We start from the raw sequence: 21,095 nt of genomic DNA, 5'->3' as shown, positions 1-21,095 counted from the left end.
GAGAATCAAGTACAGTCCTTGCCACTAATGGCTCCCAAGGATGGGAACTTCTTGAACTCACTTAAAAGGATGCCTTTGAAATGTCTCAGAGAACAGTGTGCTATGGGCTCAGTGGCAGGATGGCCAGAGCTCTAGCAGTTGACATAGTAATTACAGTAAAGGGTGGGGCACCAGGGCAGGCTTTCTAAGACATACAATGGGGCCTGGTAAGGTCCTGGCTTCAGCAACTTCCTGTGACCACAATGAGGGGCTGTCTTAACACAGAGACTGTGAATAGCCAGTGGACATAAGGCTTGGGTGCTGATAGGAGGGGAAGAGCCCTGTGGGGTTGCAACAGGGGTGGGGGTCTTAGAGGGTAGTAGAAGTATTCCTTGAAGAGCCAACAAAGGAAGGCCTGGCTTCCTTGGCCAAGAACTCCTTGCTGATCAGGCCATGGATGGCCATGATCTTGAGGAGTCCATGGCGAAACTTCTGGCCAACAAAGACGTAGATGAGGGGATTGAGACAGCTGTGGAAGAAGCCTAGAATCTCGGTGGCATCCAGGGCCCGGCCAATGTCATTTCGGCGTTCACAGGTCTCCTCAATCGTCTGGATCCTCATGAGGGTGTCTGCCATCAGGACCAAGTTGTAGGGCAGCCAGCAGAGCAGGAAGACAAGCACGACAGCAAAGATGACCCGCATGGCCCGGTGCTTCTGCCCTATGTGGGCCTGAAACAGCGTGTGCAGGGTGAATCCATAGCAGAACAGCATGACCAGCAGTGGCAGGAGGAAGCCAAAGGTCTGGGGCAGGACCCGCATCACCATACGCCATTTAGTTGTATTGGCACCCAGGTCCTCATAGCAAACTAGACTGGATAAAGGTGGCTTATAGGCCTCACGGAAGATAAAGATGGGCAAGGAGAGGATCAGGGATAGGACCCAAATGCCTAAGCATATGAACTTGACCCAGTGTCGCTTCTGAGTTAGTGTGCGTGTGGCATGAACAATGGCCAGGTAACGGTCCACGCTGATGCAGGCCAGTAGTAGAATACCACTGTAGAAGTTGACTTCCTTCAGGAGCGAGGCCGCCTTACACAGGAATGTGCCAAAGATCCAGCCCTTTGCCCTGGAAGTGGCCCAGATAGGCAAGGTCATGGCAAAGAGCAGATCGGCCATGGCCAGGTTGAGCAGGTAGACATCAGTGACGGAGCGCCTGACCCGGCTTTGTAAGATGACCAGCATCACCAGGGAGTTTCCCAGCAGGCTCAGCAGGAAGACCAGGACATAGATGACTACCACAGCATACTTGTTGACTGTCTCAGTGTCTATGGGACAGGGACTATAATCTCTCTCTGTGGGTGGTGTGCCAGTGAAATTTTCAAACTCATTCCAGTCATAATCCATGAAGAAAACCAAGATTTGATCTAGTGGAAAGATTAGGAAAGAACTGTGATTTATAACTCGGATTAAAGTCACTCTCATCAAGAATGTGGGAATAGCCCTGCCGGGCGTGCCTCAAAGATTGAGCATTGACCTAGGATCCAGGTGATTGGGGTTCAATTCCCAGTCAGGGCACATGCCCAGGTTGCAGGCTCGATTCCCAGTTGGGGGGATGCAGGAGGCAGCCGATCAATGACTCATCATTGATGTTTCTATCTCTCTCTCCCTCTCCTTTCCCTCCTCTGAAATCAATAAACACATATTTAAAAAAAAAAAAAAAAGAAAAGAAAAAAAAGAATTGGGAATAGTTACTGGGACATCTTTTGCTTCTCTGTTGCTTTGGCAACTGGAGATCCCTTCCTTAACCTCCACCTTGGACTCCATTGGAAGTCAGTGAAGTCAGTGTCACCTGGCAGTGTTGTCAACCTTTCACAACTCCAGGGCCTGGTCTGGATGTGGGATGAGATGAACTATAAGGAAAAAACCTTGGCCATTGGTCAGCCCTGCAACTGCCTCGAGTCTACCTACAACTCCCCCTCTGCCCTCTCTTCAGCCTTCGTCACCCTCAGCCCTGTTCGTGCACTCAGACGGGAAGACCAGGTTGGTCCTGGACATTCAGGAAAGGCCAGTGGTAAGCAAAATTTAGAAGGAGGAAAACCCATCCCCAGTTATCTCTTTCTGTGTTATTTCCCCTCTTGTGTTGTTCCTGATTCAGTTTAACCTTCTCAAAATCTACTGAGGGAAAGAAATGATAACAACGAAGCATTCAATTGCATTTCAAGCCTTCTCTCTAAAGGAGCAATAAATGTGTTGGTCCTCACTCTAAAGGAAGTGTAAGCTTTTGAGAGAAGTCTCCAACTCGGTCCCTGAAATCACCCCCTAAAGATCCACAGAACATTCAGCATTTTCAAATATCTCTTTAAACTGTGAAACACCTTGTTGAAGTAAAATCTTACCAGAAGCCCAATGTGTAAAGCAGCTAAAGCTTCATCTGCTGGGGAGGGAGGTATGCTGCTCTCTCCATCCAGGCACCTGCTCAGGGGGTCCCCCAGACCCCAGAACTAATCAGAGAACAGTCTAAAAACTTTTGGAAAGTTACCAAGACTGGAAATAAAGATACCTTGAATCCAGTACTGATTCTATCATTAATTAGGTGTGACCTCAAGGGGGTCCTTTTACCTCTCTAGATTTCAATTTTCTCATCTGCAAATTAGGGAGGCAGAATAGATAACCCATGAGTTGCTTCCAGGCCTGAGGTTCTATAAGTTCATTCAGATCCACACATTTTAGTGCGTTGTCTCCTGCCAGTACTGCAGTTTCACAGAAAACAAAGTCTTAGGGCAAAGCAACAAACATCAAATTGGGGAGATGTCAGCCTCTTCCTTGCAAAAGGGAGAGGTGTCCAAGGAGGAGCAGCCATGCATGAGGTCAGAATAGAGCACATGGTCCCAAGGGGGGAGGCAGAAAGCCAACTGAGCAGAAATCTTCAGGTCCCAGATAAATCGATGCATTTTATAAAATACAGCCAAACCAAGTCTCCCCACCCCCAAGAAAGTCCTGGCCACCAGAGGTGGCTTCCTACCTGAGGCACCAGCTGTAAGAGCCTGAAGCTCAAAAACCAGAATGACTTAACAGCTAGAGGGAACTTAATGAATAAAGGGAAATAAGGATGCTTTGTCATAGTCTCCTCTTTGAGCCCTTCCCATGTCTGCATTTGGAGAACATGTTCAGTCAAGGCTCACAGCCCTGTCAGAGATCCGCGGGTCCATATGTGGAAGTAGGGACACCAGGCATGAAGATGGAGTTAAAGTCAGTATCTGAATTCTCCACTCTTTGGATGACTGTTTTTATTGTCTTCCTTTTCTAGGATTTATTTCTATTTATTTATTCCTTACCTTCCCTCGCAGACCACCTTCGAAAGTTTCCACTTGCCTGACACCAGTAAAGGGAAAGGATTTGGCTATTTACAGTAGAGGCGTCAGAAGGAGTCCACTGGAAGAAGGTTCACAGGGGTTCTCCACCTCGGAGCAATTTTGGGGCAATCTGGTGGGAAGCAGATGGAAGACTGTGTTTGCACAAAAAGCATATAACTTTTTCTCATATTGTAAGCTTCTTTGGGGTGACCAGGGGGTTGGTGGAGACGTTGATAGAGATGTGGAGGGAGAATTAACCCCACTCACACCAGCTGTGCCTTTGCACAACCACTGCCAACAACTGGTTGATTTGAATGGCCCTAGGGCTGGGAGCATGGGCCACCTGGAGTCTGGCTGGACAACAGGGGGACTATTGGAGCTGAGGCAATTAGTGAATGGAGGAAGTGGGGTTCGTGTCATTCTGCTTCTCTCTCAGTCCTGAAGGATGGCTTCGCTGAGAACCTGCCTCAGCTGCCCCCAGTGGCTGTCTGTCCCCTGGCTTTACACCTCAGGTACTATAATCACTTCTTCGTTATAACATGAACCCACTGTACTCCAACGCTGTGTTTACCAGCCAGCCTTCCACGCTAGACAGTGGACAGCTAGAGAGCAGGGACCCGCTCCAAGTCATCTTGGGATCCTCCACCAGGGAACAAGTAAGTGCTCAATCAATGGTTGTGCAATAAATGACACTAGACATATCTCCTGTGATTTCTGGATCGTGGATCACCACCAGGATTCAGAATGTCTGTCACCGCCAGGCACAGGGTCATACTTAAGGTATGCCTGGAAGCTTCACTTCATACAGCCAGGCTGGTCTGCCTGGCGTTGTCCTTTCCCAGCCTTCCTCTACTGTTTAGAGTTAGCACTGATCTGTTCAAGTGTAAATTATGCCCCTGCCTATAAATGCCAAATTTATCTTGCCACTGGTGCCTACAGTTCTGCCCCTGGCAAGCATATTTTTTAAGCTAAGTCATGCTCTCCACCTGTGTTCTCTTATCATGTATAAATAGTAGCAGGAAGTGTAGGAGACCATTGCCTGGGGCTACCCATGCTTTGCTTTTACTTCTGTGGGACTATTGTGAGCTGATGCCTAGACTAGAAAGGACTTGAAGACGTGCAAGTCCCTGAAGGAAGTGGACATTCCCCCTATTAGTCATCACGGGAAAAGGTAGCTCCTGAGGCAGAAAGTAGTGACTGGACACAGGAGAAAACAGACTGTCTGGAGCCTGGACTACAAAACGCCTACAGGCAGTTAAGTGCAAGCTGCGGCTACAGGGAAAGAGAGTGTTTGCCACAAGGGGGCAGCAGTCACTGGATGGGAAGTCCTTGCAAGGGACCCACCACGAAAAACCAGGACAGGAGCAGCCGTTTCTTTTTTTTCTTTTTTTTTTGAGCAGCCATGTCTTAATATCTGTCTTTAAGCCCCTCTTGTGTATAATTCTCTTCTGCATTTCCTAAGCCCTCAGTCAAGTGGGTTCAGCATTCTAGTCTATTTAGACTAATGACGGAGGTATGAGGAAAGAGTCTGGTCTACCCTCAAGCCCGAATAGTAGAGGGGAAGCAGCCCCTCCGGAGGAGCAGCAGTGTAGCTTAGGTCTCCAGTGGGAAGATGAGATCTGGAGGTCAAGAGTTGGGAAGAATCTTTCCCTCCACAGTAGGAAAGAGCATTGCACTGAGGAGGGGGAAGGGCACATATGTGTGAGCACAGGATAATGTTTTACCCACTGAAAATGTCCGAGCAAGTCTGCCCACCCAATTGTCTTCCACACCTCGCTTCCCACTTCTAACCACTTCCTCACAAATGATCTATAACGTTCCTAATGGGAAAGCACTTTTCCATTCTGTACAGAATATCCAGTGCCACAAAGATGGTCATGACATGTGCAGCCTGAATGCCAATCTGCTGGCAAAATGTGGAGGCCTCTCGTCACCCTGTCTTTAAAATGGCAGCTTCTAAGACCATGTGCAGGGCGTAGTATGGCCATGAGCATATCTATTTTGGTCTGTGCCAGCTTTTTGTCCACATCAGCATCTCTGCACATCCCTGCAGAAGAATCCACTTAAACCTGGGGACCAAAGTGGAGGTGAGGGAAGGGAAAGAAAGCATTCACCCTTCCCCCCAGGGATTGTCCCTATTGCCCCATGACAGGTTCAAGGGGACAAATGTGACCTAAGATGATCCACTCAGAGCCAAGTTCAGGCAGGCTGTTTAATCACAGTGGGAAGAGCAAGCATATAGTCTTGTCGCTGCTGGACGTCATTTCGCTACCATAAATGGCAAATCGGTACAAGGACTAAAACTAACACAGAGAGAAAGGCAGAGCTGAGGGAATCCCATAGAAATGGAACCAGCGTCCTGGACAAACCATACCCAGAAGTCATCTTCTCTCTGTACTTTTCAGTTACCTGAGGCAATACATTCTCTTTATTGTTAAGGCTTATCCAAGTAAAGTTTTGTTACCGACAACCAAAACTGTGCCCAACAGAGACAGTGCTAGAAACAAAAGGTGATCTAGAACAAGAGGAGAAGGAAGGAATGTCCGTGCATCACAGGATCCAGGCTGTGACGGTCAGGATAATGGTAGGACTTAACAGAGGAATGACCTCTTATGTGCATACCTCCTGGCCCCGATCGCCAAGCTCCGGTGGAAGCCAGAGAGGACCTTGAAGGGTGAGCACATGAGGACTCAACTCAGGGCACTCTCCTGAGTGAATTCAGAAATGCACATGAAGAATCCAGAAATCCCTGATCTGGAGTCAGACAGACCATAACTGAAACACTGGTCCTCCTTTATTAGTTTGTGATCTTGGACAAGTCTATTGGCGTGTATCAAAATATTCTTATCCATAGAAATGGGGATAATAAAACCTGCCTCGTGGAGCTGTGATGATGATGAAATGGGATAAGAGCACGGGCTCTAGAGCCAAACTACCCACCTCCATGCAAATCTCAGCTCTGTCCCACGGCCAGTGTGCCCACAGGAAGCTTAGACACTTGTCCTGGGCCTCAGTTTTCTCATCTGTAACATGACAATGAAAATAGCACCTAGCTTATAGGACTGATATGAGGACCAAAGGAGTTAATACATGTAAAATGCTTAGCACAGTGTCTCGCAGATAGTAAATGTTCAATCACTTTTAGCTGTCTTTATACACAATCCCACGGTCCTATTGGGGAAATATGTACCAAACGCACTAAACAAAGCAGACCCTGACCCTGCAATCCCACTTAATGTGAGGGAAGGAAGAAACGTAGGAAGGAAGAAAGAGAGCAAGGACAAAGTTTATCACAGGATTGTTTATAATAATAAAATTGGGTAATCATTTCGATGTCCTTCAAAAAACGTATATAAATTATAGGAGAGCTATAAAATGGAATGCTATGCTTCTGTTTTGATCACTGTGTCCCAAGTGCTTAGGAGGCATCTTAGTAATTAGGGTTCAATAAAAAGTTGTTGAAGAAAGGAAAGAAAGATGGATTATATTTCTAGAGACTGGGAGGCCCACAAAAGTGATTTTTCCCTTTCGTTTATTTCTCCTCTAGCCTCTAGGAAATAACACTGGAGGGAAAGTTGACTCCAACATGGCTGTAAAAAAAAATGCTTAGCACAGCGTAAGACCTCTAGTTACACTGGAAAACAACTGAGATAAAGCAACAGAAAAAAAGAATCTAGTCCTGGTGGCCAGGGGCGGTAGTTGCAAGAAAAATCCAGTAGAGGACAGCATTATCTTCAAATCAAACCAAACGGGCGGGGCGGGGGGGGGGGGGCATGTGAAGTAATCCAGGTGAAAATACCCTGTACCCCATAGAAGTTGGATCAGGCAGCCAACATCGAGCATCTAACACCACCCTTGAAAATTTGCAAGCCTTTTCCATTCTCCCCTTAAAGTCCTTCCAGGTTAAACTTTAGCAAGTGCCAGAGTATGAGTACAGTTTGAGATGAGCAGTTGAAGTTTATCACCCACATAATGTCACTCAACTAATCACTGGTTCAATCACTTAATAGCCCTATCCCTGCGGTCATTCCCCTTTTCCAGCCCACAGACCCTTCCTCCAGAGCAGTGTGAACCCACAGTTTCAAACAGCACCTTTGGGTACTCTCAGCAAAGCAATAGAAAGGTTATAGTTCAGAGAACTGAAAATCTTTTCCATTTCCTTCTAGCTCACTTTTTGGTCCCCCAGCACTTAGGTTGGGCTGCCATCACCATATACTGTGAAGACAGTGGCTTGAACAACAGATATTTATTTCTAACAGTTCTGGAGGCTGAAAATCTGAGATCAGGGTGCCAGCAAGGGTGGATTCTTGATGAGGGCTCTCCTTCTGGCTTTCAGACAGCTGCCTTCTAGCAGCTGTTTCCTCACATGGTACAGAGAGAGAAGGAGCTCTGGTCTCTTCCTCTTCTAATAAGTACACTAATATCATCATGGGGCCCCACCCTCATGACTCTAAACCTGACTGCCTCTCAAAGGCCCCACATCCAAATACCACGACATTGAGGGTTAGGGCTTCAAAATATGAATTTTGAGGAGACACAAACATTCAATCCATAACAAGCACATCACAACTTGAGTAGAATGATTTCCTTCCCCTATAGCACTCTCCTACATATTCATGAAGCAATGTTCTAGCAAGTTCCAACAAACTTCTGTCTTTAATGCAAGTTTGCTTATTTTCTCTTACATGGAGCCAACTCCTTTGAGCTCTACCCTGTGTGACCCAACTAGCCTAATCAACAGTCTACCTGACAGACGTGGTTGCCAGCAAAGTATCCTTGGTTGCAGTAAAAACAAGCTGTACAAATAGTTACCTGGGAGTGGAGAGGCTGGAGACGGAAACTGGGCAGGGAGGAGTCAGGTGGGAAGAAGACGTTTCATTGATAGTTTTTAATGCCTTTTATTTTTGAAACATGTGAACTGGTTCTTGTTATAAATTTTAAGTATCAAATATAATCTTAAAATGTTAAAAACGAATAACTTAAACATGGGGTGGGGAGAGTGTGGTGCTGCTGAGCACCCTCCTTTAAGCTCTGGCGTCTGCAATTGTATGTCTTCTGGCTGCTATGTCTCAACTTTCACCCAGAGAACCAAGGAGGCTTTTGGCCAATTCCAGGAAGCCTCTGGCTGGGCCCCGGGTTAGAGACCTGTTCCTTCTCTTCATTCTCTCCACTGTAGACCCTGGACACCAAGTCAGATCACCCTGGATCCCCTAGGTTCTTGCCTCTTTCCCATCACTGGTCTGCCCAGCTGTCTACACTCTCAGTCCCCCCACTGCAACCCAGGGCATCCTGGCATCTCCTTGTCTCCCACTTGGTCCTCTCTGCCTGCATTGTTTCCAGACGTGATTCCAGATAGCTCCATAAATGTATGGCCCACTCTCGTCGGCACCAAGGTAACATCATGTCCTGGGTTTTAATCTAATCCTGGCAGTAAACTCTCATTGACTATTGAAACCTGCTTATGTGCCGTGGAAAATCCCCACTTTCTTTCATTTAAAATAAGGCTCTTGATTTCTACTTGGCCATACATAGATGCAGCTTCCTGCTGAAACCCTCTCTCCCAGTCCCAATGCCGCGGATGCAATCAACCTGCAGGTGAGTTTCTTTGGCTGCACAGGACTGGTTTCTTCATTTGTTTGCTCATTTAAATTAAAATTGGTTCTCTCCACTTTTAAAATTTTAGACTTTTTCATATTAAAAAAAATAGATGGGAGAGGAAACAAGATGGCGGCATAGGTAACAGCTGTACCCGCCGCCTCCCACAACCACATCAAAATTACAACTAAAATACAGAACCACCATCACTCAGAGCCTCCTGAAATCTGGCTGCACAGAAGCCCCACAACCAGGGAGCTGAAGAAGCACTGAGACCGGGAGGAGGGGCGGAGACGCGGGCTGATCAGGGCTAGATCCTGGAGACGCGGCCGCAGGCCCACAGCCAGTGCCACAGTTGAAACCAGGGAGGGAATCTTGGCGGTGGGGGTTTCCCGGAGGAGTGAGGAGTCCCAGCCCCACAGCAGGCCCCCAGCCCAGGGCTCCAGTGCAGGGAAGACAAGTCCCCACAATTTCGGGCTGTGAAAACCAGCAGAGACTGTCTCTGAGGGTCGCAAAGGCTGCGGGAGCCCCAGCAGCTCCTCTAAAGGGCCCGGCACGGACTCACCCAGACGCACTCCCTCTGAGCCCAGCACCGGGCAGCTTGAAAGGACCTGGGACACTCGGGGAGGAACTAACTTGCCTGGAATTGGGGTGAAAGCTGGAGGGGCAGCTTCCTCCCAGGCAGACAGGCTGGCAGAGGCCATTGCTCCTTCCTTGAGCCCTCCCCACACACAGCCGGCAGGCAGGCGCCATGTTTGAATCGCCAGCACCTGACTCACACCTTTGGCCCCGCCCCATGATTCCCGGAGACCCTGCCCCTCCCCACCTGCGGCTCATCCAGGCCATTTCCAGTGCAAGTGGCCTCTTGAGCCTTATGTTTAGGACTTTCCTAAAATCTCTCAAACAATCAGCAGCATGCCCCATATGGCTTGATAAGTGGCCCCAGGCCTGGAACTAGCGGCAGCCTGCACTGGTTCACAGCTTGGCCTCTCCTGGGCACCTCCAAGCCCAGCACAAGTAGCAGCCAACTACGGTTTGCTGTGTAGCTCACGCTGGGTGGCCCTGGGCAAGGCACTGGCACAGGCTGACTTTGTACCTCCCGGGAGGCCCCAGAGACAGTGCACCTGGTGGTCAGACTCGACCATGCTGGATTACAACCCTTCCACATCCATGAGGAACACACTCAAGGGGTGCACTTGGTGAACACCAAAGCTCCACTGAAGTAAATCCTGCTCCATAGGGGTGTCTCCAGCACAGCATCTCTTTGGCTGTAGTTGCAGCTGGTCCTCACAGCCGATTGGCCTGAGGGTCAATTCCTCCCAGTGCCGCCAACAGCAACCAAGGCTCAACTACAACAGATCAGAGTACACAGCCCACACAGGGAGCACCTAGAAGGCCCAGCTCAGGGGACTGGGGAGGCTGAGCCACTGGACCCTACAGGACACCTACTACACAAAGCCACTCTACAAATTCCAGGAGACATCGCACCTCTACCTAAATACATAGAAACAAACACCTGGAAGCAGCCAAAATGTGGAGGCAAAGAAACATGTCACAAAGGAAAGAACAAAAGAAATCTCTAGAAGAGGAACTAAATGAAATAGATCCAAGCAAGCTAACAGATACAGAGTTCTGAATTTTGTTTATAAGGATGCTCAACCATATTAGTAAGGCTATTACAAAAACAACTGAGACCATCGATGACATAATAAAGCACCAATTTGAAATGAACTGAAATGAAGAATAATTTACAGGGAATCAACAGCACAGTAGAAGATGCTGAGAATTAAATCAGCAATTTGGAACATGAGGAAACAAAAAAACACCCAACCAGAAGAGCAAAAAAAAAAAAAAAGAATCCAGAAATATGAAGATAGTATAAGGAGCCTCTGGGACAACTTCAAGAGGCCCAACATTCATATTATTGGGGTGCCAGAAGGAGAAAAAAGAGAGCAAGAAATTGAAAACCTATTTGAAAAAATAATTACAGATAACTTCCCCTACCCGGGGAAAGAAATAGATTCACAAGTCCAGGAAGCACAGAGAGTCCCAAACAAGAGGAACCCAAAGAGGCCCACAGCAAGACACATCACAATTAAAATGCCAAAGGTTAAAGACAAAGAGAGAATCTTAAAAGCAGCAAGAGAAAAGCAATTAGTTACCTATAAGGGAGCACCCATACGACTGTCAGCTGATTTCTCAACAGAAACCTTGCAGGCCAGAAGGGAGTGGTAAGAAATATTTAAAGTGATGAAAAACATGGAACTACAACCAAGATTGCTCTACCCAGCAAAGCTATCATTGAAGGTCAGCAGGGCCGGGCGTGGCTCAGCGGTTGAGCGTCAACCTAGGATCCAGACGATTGGGGTTCAACTCCCGGTCAGGGCACATGCCTGGTTGCAGGCTCGATCAATGACTCTCTCATCATTGATGTTTCTGTCTCTCTCTCTCCCTCTCCTTTCCTCTCTCTGAAATCAATAAAGATATATTAAAAAAAAAAAGAAAAAAAGAACTGAAGGTCAGATAAAGAGCTCCACAGATAAGAAAAGGCTAAAGGAGTTCATCACTACCAGACCAGCACTATAGGAAACGTTGAAGGGTCTTCTTTAAGAAGAAGCTAATGAACAAAAGAATCTGATGAACTAAATAGATCCAGAGACATTGACGCATGTACCAAACAATCATATTTCAGAGGAAAGAGGGAAGAGGGGTGGAGGGTGGGAAGAGATGAACCAAAGAAGTTGTATGCATATATGCATAACCCATGGACACAGTCAATAATGGGGTGATGGCCTGGGGAGGGGGTGGGAGCAAGGTGGAGTGGGTCAATTGGGGGGGGGGGATGGGACACCTGTAATACTTTCAACAATAAAGATAATTTTTTTTAAAAAAATTAGCTTTCAAGAAAAAAATCTGGGTTACTATGCCCTCTTCTAAAATTTGGAAGATCTGGCAATACTGAGCCCATGGCTAAACCCAGCTAAAGTTGATACAGAGAAGACAGCCTAGAACTAGAAACAGAGCCACGCTCACACCATCTTTCCATTTAAACAAAAACACCAAAGCAATCAAATGGGGAAAAGAAAGTTTTATCAACAAAATGGTGCCAGAATAACAAAATGTGGGAAAAATACAAACTTTGACCCCTATATGGTACATAAACATTATTTTGAGATGAATTATAGACCTAAATGTAATAGCTAAAACTGTAAAACCTGTAGAGAAAAACATGAATATCTTCATCACTTAGGGTTAAGCTAAAGGTTTCTTGGACAAATCAAAGAAGTCAACAATCATTAAAAATTTTTTTGATAAATTAGACTTCATCAAAATCAGAAATTTCTGCCCATCAAAAAGACATCGTTTAAAACAGGAATAGACAAGCCACTGCCTGGGAGCCAGCACTGAACTGACTTAGTGGTGGTAAAAGCCTTGGCTGGCTGAGATCTCCCCAAGAGAGAGACTAGGGCGTGAGAAGGGAGGAGAGCCATAGCTCCCAAATGCACTGATTGTCTCTTGTGCTTCTCACAATCTGTAACTCAAATGTCTCACATCTTCTAGCCATGTTAAATTGTAATCAAGACAATAAATTACATGCATAAAGTTTGGAAATAGACAGGCAGAAAACTAAACATTCCCTAGGTCTCTGAAACCCAGATGCACGACAGAGTCAAGCTGCCTCCTGCCTTTTGACATGACCCAGGGACAGAGCTGATGGGTGACATTGACAGGCCCCGGAGGAAACCCATCTCTTGTGTATTTATTCCTTTTGTCCTCTTGATGCTATTTGAGGAATAAACATTTCCCCTTTAAAGATGATCCTCTTAAAAGTACAGAGATGGCATAACAAATGTACTAGTTGTCAGAAAACCTGCCTTAGAGTTACATGAAGTTGGGCAACTTAACGACTCAGAGCCGCTTTTTCCTCTTGTGTAAAGTAAAGATAATAACTGCTGCAAAGAACAAACGAGAAAACACTCTTTAAAATGTGTCCAAAACTCTGCTCAGAGCTATAAAGACTAGAACCCCACCCTCACTAAGGGCATGTGTTATTTGTATGATAACTAGTCAATAAGGATTTCATTTTGAAAAATAATAAAGAAATATGCTATTTATGCTGTGCTTTAAAGGATTTCTGCATGTGTCCTCTCATTTAACAAATATTAATAATTTATTACGTGAAAGGTGGTGTCTTAGGAATTGGAGTAGACACAGAAGACAATTGGACCTGAGCTATGAGAACTTCCCCCTACTTCCTGACACCCAGCCAATACCATTGCTGGACCCACCGTCCACACTTTCCTCCTTTGCTCCTGCCACAGTGGAGCTGCTGACCCTTGGCCACCTCCCAATTTCTCAGAAGCCTCACACTATTATCATATTTGCTTTATCTTCAACTTCTTGTCTCTTGCAGCTTAGTTGTGGACAATGAAAACTGTTCAACTCTCTTCTATACTAATGGAAAGAAGGAAGGAAATAAGTACTAGATGGAATTATTTGAGAGGAGGGAGAAGGAAGGAGACAGGAGGAGAGAAGGAGGGAGGAAAGAGGCCTCTTAAGTATATTCTCCATTCTTAACATGTTTAAAGAAGTACAGTAGCTCGACTATAATAAAAACATAATAAAGAAAGCAGTATAAAAGCAAGACCATGAGATAGGCAAAGAAGGTGCTCTCTCTCTCTCTGACCAAAAGGGCTGACCTAATCCTATATGCCCCAGCACCTGACATGGATGGCTCTCTCTCTTTTCTTTTTTTTAATCCTCACCCAAGGATATTTTTCCATTGCTTTTCAGAGGAAGAGGGAGAGGGAGAGGGAGAGGGAGAGGGAGAGGGAGAGGGAGAGGGAGAGGGAGAGGGAGAGGGAGAGGGAGAGGGAGAGGGAGAGGGAGAGGGAGAGGGAGAGGGAGAGGGAGAGGGAGAGGGAGAGGGAGAGGGAAACATCAATGTTAGAGAGACACATCAATTGGTTGCCTCCTGCATGTGCCCCGATCAGGGCTTGGGATTGAGCCTGAAACCGAGGTACGTGCCCTTGGCTGAAATTGAACCCAGGACTCTTCAGTCCACAGGCTAATGCTCTCCTTCACTTTTGAAGGATAGTTTTTCTGAATATAAAATTATTGGTTGATAGATTTTTTCCCACCCAGCACTTCAAAGATACCATCCCACTGCTTTCTGGCCTCTATGGTTTCTAGTGAGAAATCAGATGTTAATCCCAGCTCCTTGGTAAATGACAAGCCACTTCTCTCTTGCTACTTTCAAGATTTTCTCTTTGTCTTTAGCTTTCAACTGTTTGATTAAAATGAATCTCAGTGTGGATCTCTAAGTCTATTTTGCTTTGAATTATTTGAGCTTACTAACATTATTTGACATCTTTCATCAAATTTGGGAAGTTCATGGCCATCATTTTTTAAAAATTTTTTTTCTGCCCCTTTCTTTTCTTTGTAGGACTCCCATAATGTGTGTGTTGATGTGCTTGTTGATAGCCTCTGTACATTTTCTTCATTTTTTTTTTTTTATGTTCCTCAAACTAGGTAATTTTAATTTGCATAATCTGATAGTTCCCTGATTCTTTCTTCTGCCTACTCAAATCTGTTGATGAACCCCAATTATGCTTTTGAGATCCAGAATTTCCATTTGGTTCCTATTTATAATTTTTATTTCTTTATTACTATTCTAAATTTGTTTATACATCGTTCTCCTGATTTCCTTTAGTTATTTGCCCATGGCTTCTTTTAGGTCTTTGAACATACTTAAGACAGTTTATTGGTTTCCAATGTCTAGGTTTTCTCAGAGATAGTTTTTTATCAATTTCTTCTTTTTATTCAACTGTGCATGAGCCATACTTTTCTGTTTCTGTATATAATTCATATTTTTTATGAGAATTGGGAATTTTGAATGTTAAAGTGATAGCTCTGGAAGTCAGGTCCTCCCCAACACAGGGAATGTTGTTACTACTTGATGAAGGCTGTAGTTATTCATTTAATTTTTTTGAATCCTCACCCAAGGGTATTTTTTCTATTGCTTTTCAGAGAGAGTGGAAGGGAGAGGAAGGGAGAGGGAGAGAGGAAGAGAGAGAGAGAGAGAGAGAGAGAGAGAGAGAGAGAGAGAGAGAGAGAGAGAGAGAGAGAGAGAGAGAGAGAGAGAGAGATGAGAGAGGCACATCAATCAGTTGCCTCCCATACTTGCCCAACTGGGGCCAGGGATTGAGCCTGCAACCAAGCTACATGCCTTTGGCCAGATCGAACCTGGAACTGTTCAGTCTGAGGGCCGACGATCTAACCACTGAGAAAAACTGTCCAGGGCTGCAGTCATTCATTTATTTAGTGCCTTTTCCAAACTATTTTTGCAAAGACTATATTTTTTGTTGTGTGTGGTCACTGAAGTCTAATTTAGTTCTCTCCGTGGTCACCCAGTGACTTTACAGAGATTTCCTTAAATTTCTGCCATAAAAGAAAGAAAAGACTGGAAAGAGGAAAAGAGGTGTGTAGTCTCTTTAAATCCCCTCAACTGACACCACTGAGGAAGCCACTTCAGCCCAGCCTAAAGCAATGACCAGCCTCTGTGGCCACCCATCATCAAACTTCCAGGCAGATCAAAACAGGCAATCCTGATTTTTTGAGGACAAGGTCCCTATTTCTCACCCTTGCATTAGCCAGCCACACCAGGGGTATGTACATACGATCATCCACTTTACTGCCTGCTGCATGGATGGGCGATGGCAGGTGCTACATGAAACACTGAGATTCACCAAAAGTCACCAGCATCTTTCTTCATCAAGCACTCTGCTGGATGCTGCAAGTGTTCATCTAAACTCTAGCATTCCAAATACATTAGTTGATTCTGACAGTTCTTGCTAGCTCAATAGTTGTTTCAGTGAAGGGACCAATTCCTGAAACTTCCTGCCACATTATCCTCCATGACATTACTCCCATCCCCAACATTAGTTTTGATTCCACAGAAGCAGATGGGACACTCCAGACAGGATAATTTGAAGAGGTTGTATTTACAAAGGACTACAGCAATGTGCAACATAATAACTTTTCAGTCAATGAGGGACTACACATATGATGGACTACATATATAATCCCATAAGATTATAATGGAGATGAAAAATTCCTATCACCTAGTGACATAGTAGCATCTAACAATGCATTTCCCAGAACATATCCCCATTGTTAAGCGGTACATTACAAAAATGTGGATGCACTGGAATCATGAGAGAGAATGCAGTAACCCGTGACTAACAGCAGCTAAGTTGATACCACACGCAGGCCCTAAGGGTTGAGGAGAGGAGATGGTTATCAGGGCCACGAATGAAGGAAAGAGTTTTGCTGAGGTTGTCACCTTGAGAGAAGCAGTGACATTTGGTCGAGGGCCACAGTCAGCCTGAGGCAACAACCTCCCAAGGAAGAGGAAGAAGGCTAAATACTCTGATCTCTCTCTTTCTCTCCCCCCTTCACTCCCTCCCTCCCTCCTCCTTTTTCTGGGGCTCCCTATCGGTCAACCAAAGCCCAAGTGCCAGGGGGCCCAGTTGATGTGGGAGTGCAGAAGAGTGAAAAGTCGATCCAGAGGACTAAATGGAAGATAGCCAGACACCCCCCTGCCCCACCCCAAGATGACCTCCAGCCTCTATCTTTAAAACTAAAAACAGCAAATGCCTCACTATTTTGGAACAGTTTTTCTACTTTGGCCAATGAGGTTCCAGAGGATGAAGGTTTAATCAGGAAGCTGTTCTCATTATTTTTAAATGAAATGTCAAGTACGGTTTTTTATATTCTGATTTTATCAAACTTGAAACTAAACTACAAAACTATCCAGTTCATTACTAGATACCAGTATTGCATAATAGTCAAGAACATGACATATGAAATCTAAACATGTATGACTTTGAATGTATTCTTCAGCCTTTCAGCATCTCAGTTTCCTCACCTACAAAATGAACTAGTAGTAGTACCTACTTCTTAGAGTTGTCACAGGGATTCAATGAGATGGTACATGTAAGTCTATTAAAACAGCGCCCAGCACAGAATAAATCCTCAACCTCAGTAAATGTTAGCTTTTATGTCTCCAGCCAGCCATCTCTTGGCACTTCCCCCCTCCAGCTCTACCCCTCAGCTTACTGATCTGCTTTCACTTTCTGCAAGATGTCATGTTGTCTAGCCCCTAAGCCTTCAATCATTCCTCTCTATCTGCCTGGATAATTCTTATTTTAAGAACAATCAGGAAACATTTGAGGTCTTGCTCCCCAGCACATGTCATCAGTTTGGCTCAAATAAACTCTTATAAAAATTCTCTTTAAAAAAAAGAACAATAAAATATTTTTGCATATCCATTCTTTTCAAAGACTAACAATACCAAGGACAGGGGGCAATGAAAACCCTCATATATTGCTCATGGAAGCATAAATTGGTACAACTACTTTGGAGAGCAATTTGGCAAATATCTAGCACAGTTGAAGATAACGTGGATGTAACCACGTTTCAGCAGTTACATCCCTAGGACCATATTTTAAAAAACCTTCATGCCTGTACAAAGGAAATATGTATAAGAATGTTCAAAGTAGCATTGCTTATAATAGCAAAAATATTGGAAAGAACTTTCGTGTCCTTCAACAAGAGAATGAACAAATGCCTTGAAAATCCTAACGGATAATCTTACATTGGAATGCTACGTCCTAGTTTAAAAAGCTACATGTAACAACATGGGTAAATCTCAAAAACACATTGTTGACTAAAGGAAAAAATTTTCAAAATATTACAGTATGATACAATTAACAGCTTAAAATCATGAAAACAATGCTATGCATCATTTCTGGATACATGTATATGTAGTAAAGGTGTAAAAAATGCCTGGGAAGATCAAACACCAAATGCAGGATGGTTACCTTTGCTGAGGTGGGGAAGAAAGGAGAGAAAGGAATGGGTTAATGGGGTTTGCAGGAAGTATTAACTGTGAAGCAAATTTAATTATAAAACGCCGAGTTTCAAAAAAGCTGGGTGGTGTGTACAAAAAGTATTCATTTGTTCGATTTGTCATTAATTTAGATAAACCAAAAGCAAGATGAAGAAAATTGATTGAAAATCTGTCCTAGGTCCCAAGGTGGTCAAGTGACTATCCCTTTTCCCACCTAGCCTATCCCACTTCCAACTTTCCTTCATCTCCACCACCAGAGATCCATTTGCTATAGACTCTAGCCCAGTGGAAGGCAGTGAGTAGGCACAGGGCTGGTGACGGCATTAAGTGGAAGTCAGCTGGGACTTAAAACATTCTTCCCTGTTCTCATACACTCTGGGAACACTCACAGCCAAGTGTGTAAACTCTAAACACAACTGGAGGATTCTTCTCTGGAGAAAAGACCTCCCAATGTTGATATTTGTGGGCCCCCAATGAAATCTGGCACATCATTGGTGCATCTTATAGTGAAGCCCATTAATTCAGTGCTTTTCACAATGTAATGTGCATTGTGAGCTTGTTGAAATGCAGATTCTAAAGGCTGTAGTTTATAATACAGCCTGAGATTCTGCATTTCCAAAAAGTTCCCAGTGAAGCCAATGCTGCTAGTCCCTTTTGAGTAACAAGGTACTAGTCCACTCATTTTGCCCATACACTCAGCCTCCACTCAAGCGTTTTAGAGTCCCCATGTCCTTAAATATGAACAGATTGCTAAAGTAGCCTGTCTTTTGAGGATGGCCATTAACATAAAAGAGAGAGACCAAAACAAATTAGCATAAAGAAGGACCCAAAGAAACAGATCAAAGCAGAAGGCAGAAAAAAAATAACTAAAAACATACACACTATAATGTCCTCAGAGAAAAGATATTCCTATCCATAAAACATATAATATCCTCAGAAAGATAGAAGATATTCCTGTTCATAAAACAAGGATCAAATAATATGGCGAGGGGCTGGTTGGGGAAAAAAGATCTTGGGAATTAAAAATGAGAAAACTGAAACTTAAAGTGGTTGAAAATAATGACAAAGAAATGTCTCAGAAAAGAAATAGAGCAACAAAAGCAAACAATAGGTACAGAGTTTCAGTATTTCAAGATGAAAAGAGTTCTGGAGATTGGTTGCACAACAATGTCAATATGCTTAACACTCAAAAACTGTACACTCAAAAATGGTTAAGATGATACATTTTATGTTATGTATATTTTATCACTATTAAAAAGAAAACAAACAAAAACAGCCAAAGAAACAGTAAATAAAAAAGAAAATTAGCCCTGGCTTGGTAGCTCAGTTGGTTTAGAGCATTGTCCCGAAATGCCAAGGTTTCCGGTGTGATCCTGGCTCAGGGCACATCTCCATCTGTCTCTCTCTCAAATCAATAAATAAAAGATAAAATAAAGTAGAAAGTTAAAGAATCAATCCAGAAATCTAACTTCTAAATATAGATGCTCCTCAACTTACAATGGGATTATGTCCCAATCAATTCATCATATTGAAAATGCATTCAGTACTACCCTCTGGAGTATCAGTTGTTTACCCTTTGATCGTGTGCCTGACTGGGAGCTTGGCTTGCTGTCTCTGCCAAACATCACAAGAGAGTATATTATTGCATATCAATAGCCCAGGAAAAGATCAAAATCCAAAATTCAAAGTGTGATTTCTATTAAATGTGTATTGCTTTCACCAACACAAAATTGAAAAATCGTTAAGTTGAACCATCAAAAGTCAGGGACCATCTGTAATAGCAATTCAGAAAAAAAAAACAAAGAAAACAGAGGAGAAAAAAATTACTGAGGAAATAATCAAAGAAAATTTCCCCCCAAATTGAAGTACAAGAGTTTCCATTTTGAATGAGTGCTCAGTACAAAAAAACAAGAGAGTCACAGCAAAGCACTTCATTTTTTAAAAAACATATCTTTATTGATTTCAGAGAGAGGAAGGGAGAGGGAGAGAGAGAAATAAAAACATCAATGATGAGAGAGTTGTCATCGATCGGCTGCCTCCTGCATGTCCCTGACCGTGGGATCTAACCGCTATCTCCTGGATCCTAGTCCAATGCTCAACCGCTGAGCCACACCTGGCTGGGCAGCAAATCATGATAAAATTTCCAACCAATAGCCTAAAGAGAAAATCCTAATGCTTCCACACACAGGAAAGAAGCAACATAAAAAGGATCAGGGATATGAATAGGAATCAAACTTTTTAAATAACAACCCTGAAAGGTAGAAGGAAATGGAATAATGTTTTCAAAATTACAAGGAAAAAATATTTTCAAACTTGAATCCAGTAACCAGCCCAACTACAAATCAAGTCTTGTAATAGAATTAAGATATTTTAAAATATGCAAAGATTCTAACAACATATTCCCTCCCTCTCGTCCTAGGAAGTTACTAGAGGAGGTGCTTTAGCAAAACAAGGAAGTAAACCAAGAAAGAGGAGGGAATGAGATTCTAGGAAATGGGAAAAACCAGTCCAGAACTGTAATGAAAGAAAATTCCAGAATGACAACTGCACTGCACATCTAGAAAGCAGTGAATTCAGATTAAAACAAGAAGAAGGAAGGTCCTGAGACAAAGACTCTGTAAGAAGAGTGGAACTTCTGTATTGGAGTCTATGGAAAATATTGCTACACTTTTTGACAGAGTCTTAGAGCGTGCATGGTGGTTGGGAGGCAGCCAACTGCAAATATATAGAAAATTGACAAGTGAGAGAAAAAAAGTAATAATTAACTCTAAGAAAAATGAAAGGCTGTATAAACAAGAAAGCATGGTCATAGTGCACTTTTTGACTCATTGGTAAACAATATTGCACACATAATTTAAATGCTGATTCTTGATTTAATCAAAAATTGTTACATAACTATGTGGAGTGGGAACTGAAGTGATAAGAGTCGTGTTCTATCTATCATGTCAGGAAGTCAACAGATAATCCTTAAAATTAACAAGTCAAGAATTTAGTCATATAAGCATTTATTTATTATTAATCTGCATGAATATGTGTAAGAGTTGAGGGTATTGTTTCTAAAGAGCAGTCAGGGAACTGCTTTTTTCATTACAAGCCTTTAGTATATATTTTTTAAATATATATATGCATTATTTTAAAGCATTAATGTCAAAACGTTAGCATATAATTTGGGGGGACCTACAATGTCTTGAAGCTTATCCATGGCTGATAAGGAAGGAAATCTGTTTTAAAGGGCTGTATGGGCCTTGAGAACA

General features: G+C 43.7%; 1 protein-coding gene across 1 annotated transcript; it reads right to left on the bottom strand.

Annotated features, from left to right (window-relative positions):
• Nucleotides 1-348: 348 nt before the first annotated feature.
• Nucleotides 349-1,383, bottom strand: CXCR1 (C-X-C motif chemokine receptor 1). The gene has a single exon (XM_016196898.2). The coding sequence runs from the start codon at nucleotides 1,381-1,383 to the stop codon at nucleotides 349-351; it is 1,035 nt and encodes a 344-aa protein (XP_016052384.2).
• Nucleotides 1,384-21,095: the final 19,712 nt, after the last annotated feature.

This window comes from Miniopterus natalensis, chromosome 8 (assembly GCF_054644295.1).
Source record: "Miniopterus natalensis isolate mMinNat1 chromosome 8, mMinNat1.hap1, whole genome shotgun sequence".
In the NCBI taxonomy this organism is placed as follows: domain Eukaryota; kingdom Metazoa; phylum Chordata; class Mammalia; order Chiroptera; family Miniopteridae; genus Miniopterus; species Miniopterus natalensis.
Note: the sequence above shows the minus strand (reverse complement) of the source record. Positions and strands in the feature narration are given on the sequence as shown.